This window comes from Tripterygium wilfordii, chromosome 19, assembly GCF_013401445.1.
Source record: "Tripterygium wilfordii isolate XIE 37 chromosome 19, ASM1340144v1, whole genome shotgun sequence".
In the NCBI taxonomy this organism is placed as follows: Eukaryota; Viridiplantae; Streptophyta; class Magnoliopsida; order Celastrales; family Celastraceae; genus Tripterygium; species Tripterygium wilfordii.
Genome location: NC_052250.1, coordinates 13,206,307 through 13,220,312, shown reverse-complemented (window position 1 = coordinate 13,220,312; position 14,006 = coordinate 13,206,307). Strand labels below are relative to the sequence as shown.

At 38.6% G+C, this 14,006-nt stretch overlaps 4 protein-coding genes across 6 annotated transcripts; 2 read left to right on the top strand and 2 right to left on the bottom strand.

Annotated features, from left to right (window-relative positions):
* The first annotated feature begins 855 nt into the window (after positions 1-855).
* On the top strand, positions 856-3,589 carry LOC119985360 (probable aminotransferase ACS10). 3 transcript variants are annotated; one of them, XR_005465090.1, is made up of 3 exons: positions 856-1,660; positions 1,768-1,902; positions 2,360-2,495. XR_005465090.1 is itself a non-coding variant. In XM_038829641.1 (2 exons), the coding sequence occupies exons 1-2, from the start codon at positions 1,018-1,020 to the stop codon at positions 1,785-1,787; spliced, it is 663 nt and encodes a 220-aa protein (XP_038685569.1). In that variant the 5' UTR covers positions 856-1,017; the 3' UTR covers positions 1,788-2,027. The 3 variants fall into 3 exon arrangements, 1 of the variants encoding a protein (XP_038685569.1); XR_005465089.1 differs by lacking the exon at positions 2,360-2,495 and adding an exon at positions 3,454-3,589 and having other exon boundaries at positions 856-1,902; XM_038829641.1 differs by lacking the exon at positions 2,360-2,495 and having other exon boundaries at positions 1,768-2,027.
* On the bottom strand, positions 2,943-4,345 carry LOC119985359. The gene is made up of 2 exons (XM_038829640.1): positions 3,291-4,345; positions 2,943-3,066 (listed from the first exon to the last, which is right to left on the bottom strand). Exons 1-2 carry the CDS (start codon positions 4,152-4,154, stop codon positions 2,962-2,964), a joined length of 969 nt encoding a protein of 322 aa, XP_038685568.1. The 5' UTR covers positions 4,155-4,345; the 3' UTR covers positions 2,943-2,961.
* Positions 4,346-4,521: 176 nt separating this feature from the next.
* On the top strand, positions 4,522-5,288 carry LOC119985361 (zinc finger A20 and AN1 domain-containing stress-associated protein 5-like). The gene has a single exon (XM_038829642.1). The coding sequence runs from the start codon at positions 4,716-4,718 to the stop codon at positions 5,121-5,123; it is 408 nt and encodes a 135-aa protein (XP_038685570.1). The 5' UTR covers positions 4,522-4,715; the 3' UTR covers positions 5,124-5,288.
* A 1,600-nt stretch (positions 5,289-6,888) lies between these two features.
* Positions 6,889-8,741, bottom strand: LOC119985195 (protein PSK SIMULATOR 1). The gene has a single exon (XM_038829408.1). The coding sequence runs from the start codon at positions 8,540-8,542 to the stop codon at positions 7,121-7,123; it is 1,422 nt and encodes a 473-aa protein (XP_038685336.1). The 5' UTR covers positions 8,543-8,741; the 3' UTR covers positions 6,889-7,120.
* Between the last annotated feature and the right edge of the window lie 5,265 nt (positions 8,742-14,006).

Below are 14,006 nucleotides of genomic sequence, written 5' to 3'. Positions count from 1 at the left end.
ATCCCATTAACTACACTAAATTGAGTAATGAGAGTCTCAATTGTTTATACTGATTGAACTTTTTTTTAAAATATCAATATTTCTTTTTCTTGTGCTTTGTTGGATAATTAATTGGGCCATTCCCGTGTAGGTTTGCCGGTTTGCATGCAAGTCTTGTCAATAGTATTGCCATTTGGTGCTTGCATCCAATCCTTTTTCGTGTGCCAACAAATATATTGTATTTTGCTGATGTTGTTGTATTGTAAAATGTGTTTTGCTTATGTGGCTGTATTGGAATAAGTGTTTTGCTGATGTGGATGTATTGATATTTGATGTTTTGATGTAGTTTTGTTGTGGATAATATGGAGGAATAGAATGTTGTTGGGTTGGGTGGAAAGAGAAAGTGTGTGGGAAGAAAAAGTTTATAAAAATTTGTGTTTTACTGATGTGGCTGTATTAGAATTCGTGTTTGACTTGACTTTTTGTGTAATAGAGGTGAGACCGGGCCAACAAAAATGTTGGCCCGGCAAATTAATTCCCACAGGATTATCATTGGAAAATAGAAAACGCTCCTTCAAATTCATATATATTAATTTAGCAGGCGACAAAGCGCGTGACATGACAAACCAAGCTTCCTAAGATTATTATTAGTTTTTTTAAAATTTTTTTTATAAAACAACAGTATATTCAAACTGAAAGCAGGAAAAACAACAGGACATCAGAGTGGATGACCTAAAAGATACATCAAGCAAGAGAAGAAAAAAAAAAGAAAAGAAAAGAAAAGATTACTATTAGTATAAGCACCCAATCATGTCTTGATTGATTGATTTCTCTCCAAAATGGTAACATTAGCCTTTGGGCTTTACATTTCAAACATAAACGCCAACGGATAAGGCCGACATTGAAAACAAGATCCAACGCAATAGGCCCTCCTCCAATAAAGTTCCCCTAGCTGGGCCGATATTAGATCTGGCGCAGTAATTTTTATTTTGTGTTTATATACTAAACAACAAGGGCAGTTTAGGAAAACTGAAAAGTATGGCTGATTTTACAGTTAACAAAATCCAAAACCGTAAACTACCAAATCCCATCTTCCCCTCTCCTCTCAATGGACGGTTCTGGAGGCCAAATACTTCCGAACGAAACAATACACACACTGTGAAGTACCGTAGTAATCAAAGCACCGAACTCTGCACTCTCCACCGACCTGACCAACAGATGCTCTATATCACGGCGGGACCACCCGACAAGCCCATGACCCGAACTTCGAACTCCGAGCCTGCATACCCGCCGCGCAATCCTGCCGGAGCAACTGGCATGTGGCTTATGGTGCCCCTGCAGGCCATTATCCAAAGCAGAGGAGGCATAATTATAGCTTCGTTGATTCCTTGCGCTCTTTTCTACCTTTTCCAGCTGTATCTGAAACTGCACCGTTCTTCGGACCCGCCGACATCTTCGAATACTCCGTCGCTATCAACGTCGTCACCGAACCCGGTGGATTTTCCTCGAAGTTCTTCGCGCTTAAAATTTCCCACCCGTGGCTCCATCGTGCGGGTCCACGTTTCGAACCGTGCTAGCTCTATTGCGAAACCGAACGATTTGCGGTGTTCTATTGGGTTGGATAAAGTTGCTAAGGACCCATATGATAGAATGGATAAGCCAGATGGGATTATCCAGCTTGGTTTGCCCGAGAACAGACTAAGTTTTTGAAATTTATATCTGTTTTAGTTTTCAAACTATTGTGGTTTTGCTTTTCTGATTGGTGCAAATTGGTCTATTGTGATGTAGTTATGCTTGGATTTGATTGAGATGTGGTTTTCTGAGAACTCCATGTCTTCGATAATAGGAAGCGGAGATGATGATTTGAGCATTAGTGGGATTGCAACATGCCAACCATTTGATGGATTGATGGAGTTGAAAGTGGTAAGGAAGCTTTGCATGCTTAATGCCTTTGTCCTTGATAACTGTTTGAATTGGTGATACAATTAAAATGATGGGTTACTACATTTCACTCGAAGCTTGAACAATGTATTTTTTGTCCTCCTATTAATCTTAAACTGAATAAAACAAGGAGCTTTTGGCCTAGTGGTAGTCACTCTCTATGATTTCGAAGAAGCTGACGGCTCGAATCCCCTCACATGCTAAAATTACTAAAACCAATATTATTTATAGAAAAGGTGAACTCAAATTTTTAAGAATCAAGGTCGTATGATAGTCAATGGTTGCCAGCATTACTGCAAGTTAAAAAGGTGGGATTAATTGAGTATGTAAAGAGTTCAGACTGATATAGTGATATGGAATTGAAGCAAATGTATAAGTCAGGAATATATGAGAATGAACGGAAAAGGGATATAGCTAATTTATAAGTCATTTGTGGCAGGTTTGAAACAAAGACGAATTAGATGCGCAGAGTGCAGCACTGGCTTGTATTGTTGGGCTGATATGAGTGGATTGATCCCTCTTACAGTGAGAAGGGGGAACTTGAGTTATGGGAGAAGCTTTTGAACATTGTTAAGATCAATGTCACTCCTGGCTCGGCCTGTCATTGTATAGAACCTGGGTGGTTTCGATATTGTTTTGCAACATTAGATTGAGAAGATATTGATTGGATCAGGAAAGTCGCTGAAAGTTTCAAATCTCCCAGTTAAAGTACATGTGTTATAACCAAATATCTTGAAATAGGCCAATCGAATAACTGGAATGTTTTGGTGTGATGGTAAATCTTGTTGCCTTGATTTATAAGAGATTGCTCTTTCAATGAGTCAGGAGAAAGTACATGGAAATGCAAGTCTTATAAATTGAAAGTCACTGATATTTTAGATTAATGAAGTCCTCACAGAAAATCAACATATACATATTGACAAGTTTGGATTGACTTGCGATTGTATCCTTGAGGTTGAAAGTGAAACCAGAACAACCTGGAAGAAATTCTTGATAAAGAGGATGTGATTGGAGTTGATGAACTGGAATAAAAGCTTTCTTCTATATCAGTTTCAGTCTCGGTTGGTACTTCTTCCACTGGAGCCCTTCTACCATTTTGACGCTAGGTCCAAAGAAGCAGCATCCCAATGTTCTCTTATTAAATTCCTGCCACGGTGAGTTCAGGAATTTTAGAAGTTGTTTTGGTATCTTTGTGCAGAATAGCCAGTAATTTTTAATCTGGAAGGCTTGAAAAGTGCCCTTTTCTTTATGAGCTTTTGTTTTACTTTTCTTGGCAAGTAACTGTTAGCAGTTGGATATCCTAGAGTTATTGCAGTCAAATATTCTGGCCATAGTAAGAGCAGAAAGGCAGCAGAAGCTGGAGATTTTACCTTTGATAATTTATGTTCTCTCATTTGAACAGCTTTCCTTTGGCAACTTCTCCTGCGACTCATCATTATTAGCTCTCCCAGTGTTGGTGGCCTCCTCACCATAATATTGCTATCATTTTCATAACCATAATACTTATGTGTTTGTTCTGGTGGAATACGAGAGCTCATGTCAGTGTGACCAGCCTTATCAAGGAAACCAGAAGCTGGTGGATGCAGTGGAAAGAGGTATTCCAAGAAGGAAGCTCCCACAAGACTTGAAAACCCAGTTGCATAGCTGCTGGTTGTACTTTCAGTTTCAGAATCTGAGAAGGAATATAAATCTGGCAGGCCAATGACGTTCTCTGTTGAGGAAGTTCTTTGCACTGGAACAGCAGTAGAAATTGCTGCTGATGGCACGAGGCAATTTGCTAGGAGGGAGGGAGCTGAGCAAAAGGAATCATCTGTTTCAAAACCAAATACTTCTTTATCTAATTCATACATCCATTCTCCTTGGTCATACGCATCATCACCATCACTGGCATTGTTGCACCCTCCACCTTTACAATCATCATTGTTGTTACTTTTGTTGCTGTAAGGTACTAGTGCTCTTGTGAGAGAAGCGAGTTCTGCCAGTGGGGTCGGTAGCAGTGGTTCCAGCGATGGCTGTGAAAAATGGGGTAGTGGTTTTCCAGGCTTTTCCTCCCAGTTGAAGGGAACTGAGGCAATGAGCTTGACTGGAGGTGTAAAGGCTGGTTTAATTGGTGAAACATCAGGTTTCCAGTCCTTCTTAGGTAAACCTGGTTTCACTTCCCAGATAAATGGAACTGATGGTGGTTGCCTGGCTTGCTTCTTGTTTGAGGGTGCTGTGACTTCTTTCTCTGCCATTCTGTATTAGACTCTATGGTCCATCCACCACTCTAGCTCTATATAAATTAATGCAGCAAAGTGGATTAGGTCAGTTTAGGACTTAAACCACAGTTGCCTAACTGCACCATTTTTGTGCATAGAGATTAGGCTCACCTGCTCCATCTTTATAGTTCTGGGCAACGAAAATGTTGGGACAAGATTAAGATGCTTAGGACAGACTTTATGAGAAGTCAAAAAGATTCAAAAGCCCTTGTCTGACTCTCAGGGTCCCACCAGTTTAGGTATTGGACCTTGAAGGGAATATGGGCTTAGTGCTTTAGATGGGCCGTTAATTTTAGCCCACAGCCATGTTTGATTGGCTTGTCCTATTCCGATCTGTATTTTACTTGCAAAACCCACCGGAGTTAGAATTATATTTTTGGTGCCCTTATATAGAGTCAGTCATCATGCCCCGTTCCTGCAATTCACTCAAACACGATCTCAGCCAATATCACGAGACTAAGAGCGAGCGAGGGAGAAGTAGGCGAACCCCAAGGAACAAGAGTTGGACAAAGCTGTGAAGACAAGGACTAGCTAGCTATGGATCCACCGCTGTGTGCCAAGGGATGTGGGTTTTATGGAACAGTGGAGAATCAGAATATGTGCTCCAAGTGCTTCAAAGAGTTCCAAAAGAAACAGGAGCTTAGAGATCCAACAGTCAAGGCAGAAACTGAAGTTGGAAAACGTACGGAAGTGGCACGAGATTACCAATCAGAGACTGAAGAAACTGCAGTGGTTAATTCTGGGGTTGAGAAAATCAGGTGCAAGAGTTGTAGGAGGCGAGTTGGGTTGACTGGGTTTAAGTGCCGGTGCGGAGGCGTGTTTTGTGGAGTCCACAGGTATCCTGAAGCACATACATGTAACGTTGATTTGAAGGCGCTTGGACGAGAGGCTTTGTTGAAAGAAAATCCTGTTTGCAAGAACGATAAATTGAACTGGAGGATATAGATAATTAGATGTAGTGTTACTGTTTTATTATGGATTTGGATTTGAATTTTTTTATTCTTCTTGTTCGTCTGTGGTGTAATTGGTGGTTTATGAAATTGTGAACTCGTAAATTCAATCAAAACACATTCATAATTTTTGCAAAAAAAAAATAGAAATTACAATGGCCTTAAGAACCATTACAGCAAACCCTCAAGAATCTCAAGATCATTCCTGTGACCGTATCCCAGTTTCTGTAGGACTGTGTACCCATCGAAGCTTTAGATTTGATCAGCTCTGACTCCAAAGTTGTTATGGGCTGAACAATTGGCATTCACGTGCCAATAACTCTCATTTATTTTGCGCCTCTTTATTTCAGCCTAATCATAATTGGGCCATGGTAGGCTCCTTGTATAATAGGCTTCTGAAGTTCTGAGCCATAGTTTAGTGGGCTTTGAATTTTTTGAAACTTAACCAGCAATCGCGACCCAACAAAATATAGAAGAACCTTAGGACCCATCGAAGTTTTCCCTTCATTTTATCAGCTCCAACCGTAACAAAGGAGTTACGGGCTCAAGAAGTGCCACCACTTCCATTTGGTCCTGGGCCACCTGGCTTTCCTTTCAGCTTTTGTAAGCCTAATCGTTATTTGGTGGGCTTTTGTATGCTTGTTATCGGTTCTCCAGTTTAGTGGGTATTTGGTGGGCCTTTGTAGGCTTGTTCTTCAGTTTAGTGGGCTTTTGAATTTTTGAAAAACCAGTACCTCGCATCAAATCCCTAACCCGTCAATAACAAGTCAAATGCTTAGGGAAGCTCTCTATACATTTTTTAAATTCTGGTTGTTAGCAGTACCTATGCAATGATCCAGTATATTGCCGATTGTAAACAAAACCATAACACCAATGATACCATGTTCAAATTTTCAAAAGCCAAAAGTAAGGCAATTAAGTGGTACAGAAGTATAAGAATTCGTGAGGTGGGACTGAAAGTATTATAATAAGGAGTTAAGGACATCAATTCTTGTATCTTTAGACATTAATGGTTGTGGAAACAAAGTGATCATTTGCTTTGCTCATTGAACCACGAATCACAAGGGCCCGAAACGGCGACAAAAAGCTACCAACATTAACGAGAGGCAAGACTCCTAACAACTCACCTGTGTGTATGAGCTGTACATAAACAACAGGGAGGATATATATATATATAAAGGAAATAATTGTTTTCTTTGAATGAGATTGGATTGCAATTGTGGGGTTGTATTGATGATTTTATTCTTCCAGGATATACTAATTAACAAAACTAAAGATGTAATGATTGAGACATTGTATTATAATGTTAGAACCTAGAAGTGTCCATGGTCCAAAACATCTAGGGTACAAAATGTCACGTACGTATAGTACAGAACACTGTATAGAAATTGTTTTTCTAGTTTTATCTTTTATTAGGTGAAGCTCAAACGGTAATTACTGTTCTTGTCTTTGCTTATCAAGTTCTCAAATGCTAATTTGCTTCTCATACTGCATATTGCCTGAATTTCAAGTATCCAAGTCTGCAATTACACCTAATATTATTGTTTCTGGTTTGAAGAGGAGAAGTGTGTTCCCAATCTTTTACACCTCATAATACTAGGGAGTTTAATCATTATAACCGAAATCTAACTGCTTTTGAAAGACATGTTATGTCTGAAATGGATCTCTGTCATGATCTACCAGATTAATTAATTAATCGGTTGTAACGGATTCGAAACCAATCAATAATAATAATAGTAGTAATCAAATGGCAGAATGAATATTAGAGGATCATATCTTCACATTCATGACTGTAAATTGCAAAAAGATTCTTTTGAAAATTTACTCATATACATGTCTATATTACCATATACAAAAATCAGCATTGGAGGCAAAAACAAACCTCAAACATCTGAAGCTGATCACTCTATAATCAACCAGGACCAAATTCCGGAAGCAAGATTCGGGGGGAAAGGAAAAACGAAAACTAAGGAAACCATCGTCAATAAATTCTCATGAGCTTACTGAGTTCTGCAAATTAACGAAACCATTCAAGTTGGCGGACTCAAACAGGGCCTTAGCTGTCATTTCTCTTTCAAATCTCCAAATGTAATTCAAACCCACCAACAACTCAGTAATGGCAGCCTCAGTCTTCTCTTTGTTGGCGAAAAACAGTGTCTGTAATAAAAGAACACTTGTTTTTGGCACCAAATTTTGCTGCTCAAAGCTGCGTTCACTTTGCCATTTGATCATGTTGTGTGCTAGTGGTGACAACCACCACAAGATCTTCCCCAACGCATCCCTCCATTCTCCTGCAAGCACCGGATCACTCGCTGAGAATCCGACTCCCTTCAATCTACCCCTTAAATTGGATCTTATACTGTTTGGTAACATAGCATAAAGATCATCTCTAGCATCAACACCGACCAATTGTGGTGACTTGATCATCTTCTCCATTACAATAATCAAATTAGCATAATGAAGAGCTAAAGCTGCCGCACCAAGAGTAGGGGCAGGCGGCTTTAGAAGCTTCGAATTGGACTCGAAAAATCCATGCAGCGCAGAATCTTCTTTCTCCTCCTCCACAAGTTCCGAGCTATTCAACGGCCCTGACACAAAGCTATGGCTAATAGGATTCTCAGTCGGGTACACAGTGGCAGAGGCAGAGAGACTACGTGGAAGAGAAGGCGGGTGTTCATTTCCTACACCGAAAACAAGCTTGATTCTGGCTAGTATCGTAAATATAGACCTCTCCAGCATTGATACAACAGTATCGAAACTACGATTCCATAGAGATCTCTCTTTTAGGTACTTGACCTCTTGTCTCTGCCAAAATATCTTTTCATGAAGGTTAATGATCTTTTGCTCCTTCGTTGAACACTCAGGGTCTTGTAGGCATTTTTTCAAACAGTGCTCGAGCGTCGTCAACTCCTCCATTTCTTTGTAGAGCTTAGCCGTGACCGTCGCGTACCGGTCCATCTTCTTGTTCTTGGCTTCCATTTCCTTGCAGCTCAGAACCCAACCCGGCGTATCATGCCCTGTGTTGGCGAACTCATCGAAAAAGCGCTCAAAACAACGGAGACTGCTGTCGTCGCATCTATTGCTTAATCTTGAAATCGATTTCCCCAAAAACCGAACATTTTCAGCCATCTCTGCACACGCGAGACCGATGAGGAATGACTCGTCGTTGGAGACAATTTTCCGTACTCCTTCAATTGCGATCGACTCATTTCGAAGACGAATTATGTTATTATCAGAGAGGGACTGCCACAGGTGGAGTAGCTTCGACATGAGACTGGAGATCTCGAAAGATAAAACTCCAACATTGGATTTAGATTTCCTTGATAATTTGATGTTTGTTTTGGAGGTCTTAACTGAATCAAAGCTATGTGTTATCGCAGTCTTCACTTTTATGAGCAAAGTTTCAAGAGCCATTAGTCTCTAAAAATTCTGCGAAGAAGAAGAAGAAGAAAAGTATGGTGCGAATGAGGGGGAGATCTAGGCTGATGAGGGAAATAGTGGCTGAAATAATAGAAGAGTGGAGTTGCAGAGACAAAGTGTTGAAGGTGAAGATATGAGGCCTCGTGGGATGTTGAGAATGAGAGCAGAGCATAACAAGTAGCATTACAAAATACTCTGAATAAGTAAATAACACGTAGAGACTAGAGAGGGAGATAGAGAGAGGAGTGGGCATAATATATCTTACACCCACCCGCACTGGTAGCGCGTGAGAGTAACTGTTTTGTCTTTTTCTAGGTTGGAGGTTCAGAGGCATCGGAAGCGCGTAGAATAGTCAAATGTTATCCCTCAGTTGGTAAAGAGAAGCCTTTTATGGGGTGTTTGGATGCAGAGAAAAACTTTCTTTCTTTTTTTCTCACCGAGATGCTGTTTCTTTCCATAAGGAATCATTATTGGCTTCTTCCTTTTAATCTTTATATGAGGCATGGTCATTATTATTAGTGTGTATACATTACGTGCATTATTATGAACTCATAGAAAAGATCTATAACACTATAAAACAGTAGAAGATAAAAGAGAGGAGTAGATTAATTTTTTTTTTCTCTTTGGATTCGACATTGAGATGGGTAGTGATGAGATGTTTGGAGTGTCTTTATGCTATTGGTTAAAGAATCCTTCATGTGCTTTTTTGACTTGGTGCAAATCGAGAGCTACTAAGTTTGATTTTCACCCATAACAATATGTTTTTAATAATGCACTGAGTTTTAGTACATTTTGACAGTCCGAGTTTAAATACATTTTAATCGTTCAAATGCAAACTTGTCTAGTGTCATTTTTAGTTAAAAAAATATCAACAAAATAGACATCGGATTGTTTTGCACTCTATTACCTGTGAGGTTGGCAATTTAGCATCATCCCAAAGACCAAAAATAACAAAAAGATGTTTTGTTCTGTTTTTTTATTATTTGAATTTGTTAAAGACCAACAAGTAGTAGTGCGCACTAAGCTGACCAAAAAACAGGGGGTTGACTAATGGAGACAAGAGGAGGAGAAAATATATGCGCAAAGCCACATAATGTGGTGTCACCATTGCGTACCATGCACAATGCATTACACATTCACATTCACATTCACATTCACATTCACACACATAAAGATCAGCAATATGAATTTATGTAAATATGCATAATATTTTTATTTGGTGGGTGGAGGAAATGTAAAGGAAACCCCCCACTTACTCATTTCACATCACTTGTGGTAATAGATCGATTTGTAGTATAGCTAATGGGGGAGAGTTTGTGTGTGTTGGGTTGGTGAGCTTTTGGTTCATAAAGCACTCCAGAGAGAGAGAGAGAGAGAGATTGAGATTTGACTGTTGATCTACAATTGTTGAGAGAGTAAGGCTCAGGTTAATTAATATATTAACTTTTACCTGATCATGAACTTCAAAGGTTCCTTTTTCTAAAAACCAGTTTTGCCTTTCTTTTGCCAACAAATGGAAGGGCAGGGAAGGATCTCTTTGTTTACTTGTCGGAACGTGAATAGGCAACTATATCTTGATAACCGTGCCTCTGTATAACAATTCAGCCTCTCTGTCTCTCACATGCAATTCTTTTTATTAATGTTTTTATCCAACACCAATAGATTGAATACAGATAAATTGATCAAACTCTAGCTCTTCCAAATCCCAGCTGGTTGTGTTATTTTATACTAGTAATTTTTGTTGAATTTGTCAATATAAATGGCTCAATCAAAACTAATAGTGGCAGTTAATTATTAGTCCGAATGTAAGGTTTAAATGATGAATATATCACCTCAGGCTGTCAAAACAACCCGCATCACGTTGACGATAAGTAAGACTGAACCGAAATCCATATGAATAGATAGTTGGAAGTGTGACAAATCCACGAAATCAGAATTTCACACAGTAAATATCCCAGCTGCCACCTCCTAGATACTAACACTTGCTTAAGCAGCCAACGCATACCGACAGCTTTAGTATATAGCATGTGTGATGTTACTAATAAAGATTGCGTGCACTTGTAGGATGACATTGCATCGTTTATGCATGCTTTTGTTATGACCCGCCGCCCACACCGGGAATATTTTGCAGTGATTCAATAGATCATCCAACAGGATATATATATGATTTCCATGGAGAGGTTCAAGAATTGTTGGTAAAATAAGCCTTCCCAAGACTATATACGTACGTACATGTGTTACAGGATCAGGATGTTCGAATATGGACATTTGTCACACGTACGGTGAATAGCTATAGTAAGTCAAAATAGTGTAGCTGTAAAGGTTGTACGAGTGTAGTAGATTGGGATTGAGGAAGTATGTCTAGAAAATTAAAGATTGGCTCTGAGATGTGTCTTATTAGACTAGTTCATTGCATCTCATAATCCATCAAGCACTAAGAAAGATCTTTGATTCTCTACCGACGATTCTGAGATACTATCATGGTGGTGTGTATATATATGTATGGTCTAGTAGCCCAATGCGTGGATTCTCATTGCCTCCTGACTTTGGGATATACATAAACAATTATATATACTTTCCTTCTTAATCACTAATTAAGTGGAAAGATTACATATATTATATATAAATATCTTTTTGGACCTTCACTATGTGAATTTAAAACACATTTTAACCGTGAAGAACTGAGGATGCATGCTTGTCTTTTAGACAATCCATTGAGTCCAAACTTGACTCGGTTTAGGCACGCATATACTCACCTAACAAGTTAGTTGGGTTCAGACCCAGTCAAATAACTTGAAAATAATTATGTCAGTTTAGAATCTAACTTCCGACGTTAAACTAGATTCTTTATACCTTAAATCCGAAAAGATAGCGAAAAGATTTTTTATACCTTAAATTGTCACCCAAATGACTAAAATGAGCACTGATTTGATGGAGACCAAAGTCTACACATTAATGATGCGTTTCAAGATAAGTATTAACTGCAAGTAAAAAAAAAATAAATCAAAGTGAGTGATCAAGTGTGGTGGTACCACGCGGAGCATTGTGATTCCACGAGGGAGGTAGTGCATGCTTGATGGCTCTAATGCGGGCTATCCTTTCACTCAACAAAGAAATCATCATCAACCACAAAAAGGCTTTGTTAAGTTGGAGCAGCTACATTTGTTGATGGAGATCGAAGTCTAGCTTTTACAGTGTGGGAAGAAAGTGACCTATATATACAATTCATATATGTGTATACATTCAATTTGAGCCACATTTGTTAGTCAACGAAGTCTATATTATATCCTTGAATGTGATCATATGCTACAATTTTGGCAAATTTGGTTATTCATGTATTGAGTGACTACTCATATATTGGTGAACAAGCATTTTTTTTTAAAAAAAGGTCAAATTATATGACTCCGATTATGGTGCAAAATGACAATTGACCTAACACTTTACCCAAATGTAACGACTGAACATCAAATATGTATGTGACCCTTCAGCCAAGTTAAGTCGGGTGACACGCAAGCCACTACGTGAAGTCATAAGGATGGTGTGTATCATCTTGATGACCAGGATTCGAATCTCCCTCCCCAATTAAAAAAAAAAAAGAGTTAATTCGGGTCAACGTATTTTGAACATCGAAGATGCATGGTAGCTAATTAGATCGTGCCTGAGTATATTTTGCATTCCCATACTCCACGATAACCCTTTATCGAGAATGACACCAATATATTTGAATATTCGATATGAATTTAAACTCAGGCTGTCAGGCTGTGTGCTCATAGAAAGTTCTCACCTGACATGTAAGTTGGGCCAAAGTAAAATGCGTGACCAAAAGAGTATTACTTCAGTAGAAATCGAATTCAATATCTCCCGAATCTATAGGATTTGACCCCAGAGAGATATATCAACTAAGTTATCACTCAAATGATTCATGAGGTAGGTAGGTGTTGCTCCCCTTTGAGTTGGATCAGATAAAGCATTAAATAAAATGAAGGGCATTGCATGCCTTCTCTCTATGCTATAGTTAATACTGTACGTGTTAAGATCCCAGTCTATGAAAATAGCTTTGGAAGATAAAAGACTCTCTTTGCATGAGAAATAGTGACACGGTATGGGCTCTCTTCCAACACAATTGAAGGAGATTGTTCCACTTTTGTTGGACATTCCTTAAAGATAACACGACCCTTTAGAAACATCTCCCAATTTGCCCTAATTGATGGACCGCGCGCACGTGTGTCGCCATCACTCGAAGAACGTGCTAGACCAAATTATTCTGTCACTACGCACGTGCATTAGGCCCGGGCCTTTTATCAATAGCTGCCTAGCTGGCTAGCTGCTAAATGCAATGGCCCAAAAGCACAAGGTCCTGGCCCATAATGGGAATTGGACACGTTGAATAATGAATATGATCCAACGATCTTCATCATGTTCAAAACTTTGAATTTTTTTTTAAACGGGAGAGAGAGATTCGAACTCTAATCATTAGGGTGATACACATTATCTTTATCGTTCAAATTAGTGACTTGCGTGTTGAAAACTTGATTTGTTTGCGGTGATGATCTGGCTTGAGCCTGAATGATTTGTTTGATCATACGTGTATAATTAAGATTTAAGAACATATGATTTTTTTAAGCAATAATATATGAGCTTTCATTCCATAATATTAAGCGAAAGAATTATTGAAAGTAAGATGATCACTTCGCTATAATTAGATTAAAAAAAATTTCTAACCTTATTGACAAATGGGACTACTTCATCATGCGACGATTGAAGCCATAAGAAAATTGTTCCATTTGATTCTCTATACAGGACCCAAATGCAATGATTATGTTTTCCAGTAAAGGAATATTAAATTAATTTATATCAACCACTCTGTATAACACAACTTCTTGCATATGATTCAAACCTCCCCATTTTTCTAGAATTTATTTTTGTTTCTGATGACGACATCAAATGGTGAGTACGTGGCTGTTTGCGATTGGACTTCTTTTTGATTTACTCTTATCAAAACGCAAAAGAGGAATCTTGTCATGTTTGCCTTTCTAATCACTCTTTGGGCCAGTCATTTACTACAACTCATCAGAATTGATGATCTCAATTTGAGTTGAGGGCATCATTGCTTCTTCTTTTTCCTTCGCTCGACTTCTTCAAGATATTTCATTCAGTTTTTTACCTCGGAGAGACTAGAGAGTGCTTGTACAGTGACGATGAGTTCAATATATAGTTTAATGTAAATTTTTCTTTTTCTTTTTTTTTTGTACAGTTTGATCATTGATGGATGGATGGAAATTAAATAGTAAGGGTTTTTTTTTTGCTTGAGAAATATATTTACGATTGAAATCGAACTTTAGACACATATGCCTTACCTAGTTAATTGTCAACCAAACTACCTCTTGTTGCTAGATAGTAAAGACTTCAAAACTGATGGTACCATACCATTCCATAGATGAAAAATATTTCAGCCTCA

What these genes read in the sequence shown, in the direction of transcription:
- LOC119985360 (XM_038829641.1), top strand. Translation starts at nt 1,018, where the DNA reads ATGGCTGATTTTACAGTTAACAAAATCCAAAACCGTAAACTACCAAAT. An exon ending in AGATGGGATTATCCAGCTTG is followed by an intron (nt 1,661 to 1,767) that starts GTTTGCCCGAGA and finishes ATTGTGATGTAG; the next exon opens with TTATGCTTGGATTTGATTGA.
- LOC119985359 (XM_038829640.1), bottom strand. Translation starts at nt 4,154, where the DNA reads ATGGCAGAGAAAGAAGTCACAGCACCCTCAAACAAGAAGCAAGCCAGG. An exon ending in GAGAACATAAATTATCAAAG is followed by an intron (nt 3,067 to 3,290) that starts GTAAAATCTCCA and finishes TCACCGTGGCAG; the next exon opens with GAATTTAATAAGAGAACATT.
- LOC119985361 (XM_038829642.1), top strand. Translation starts at nt 4,716, where the DNA reads ATGGATCCACCGCTGTGTGCCAAGGGATGTGGGTTTTATGGAACAGTG.
- LOC119985195 (XM_038829408.1), bottom strand. Translation starts at nt 8,542, where the DNA reads ATGGCTCTTGAAACTTTGCTCATAAAAGTGAAGACTGCGATAACACAT.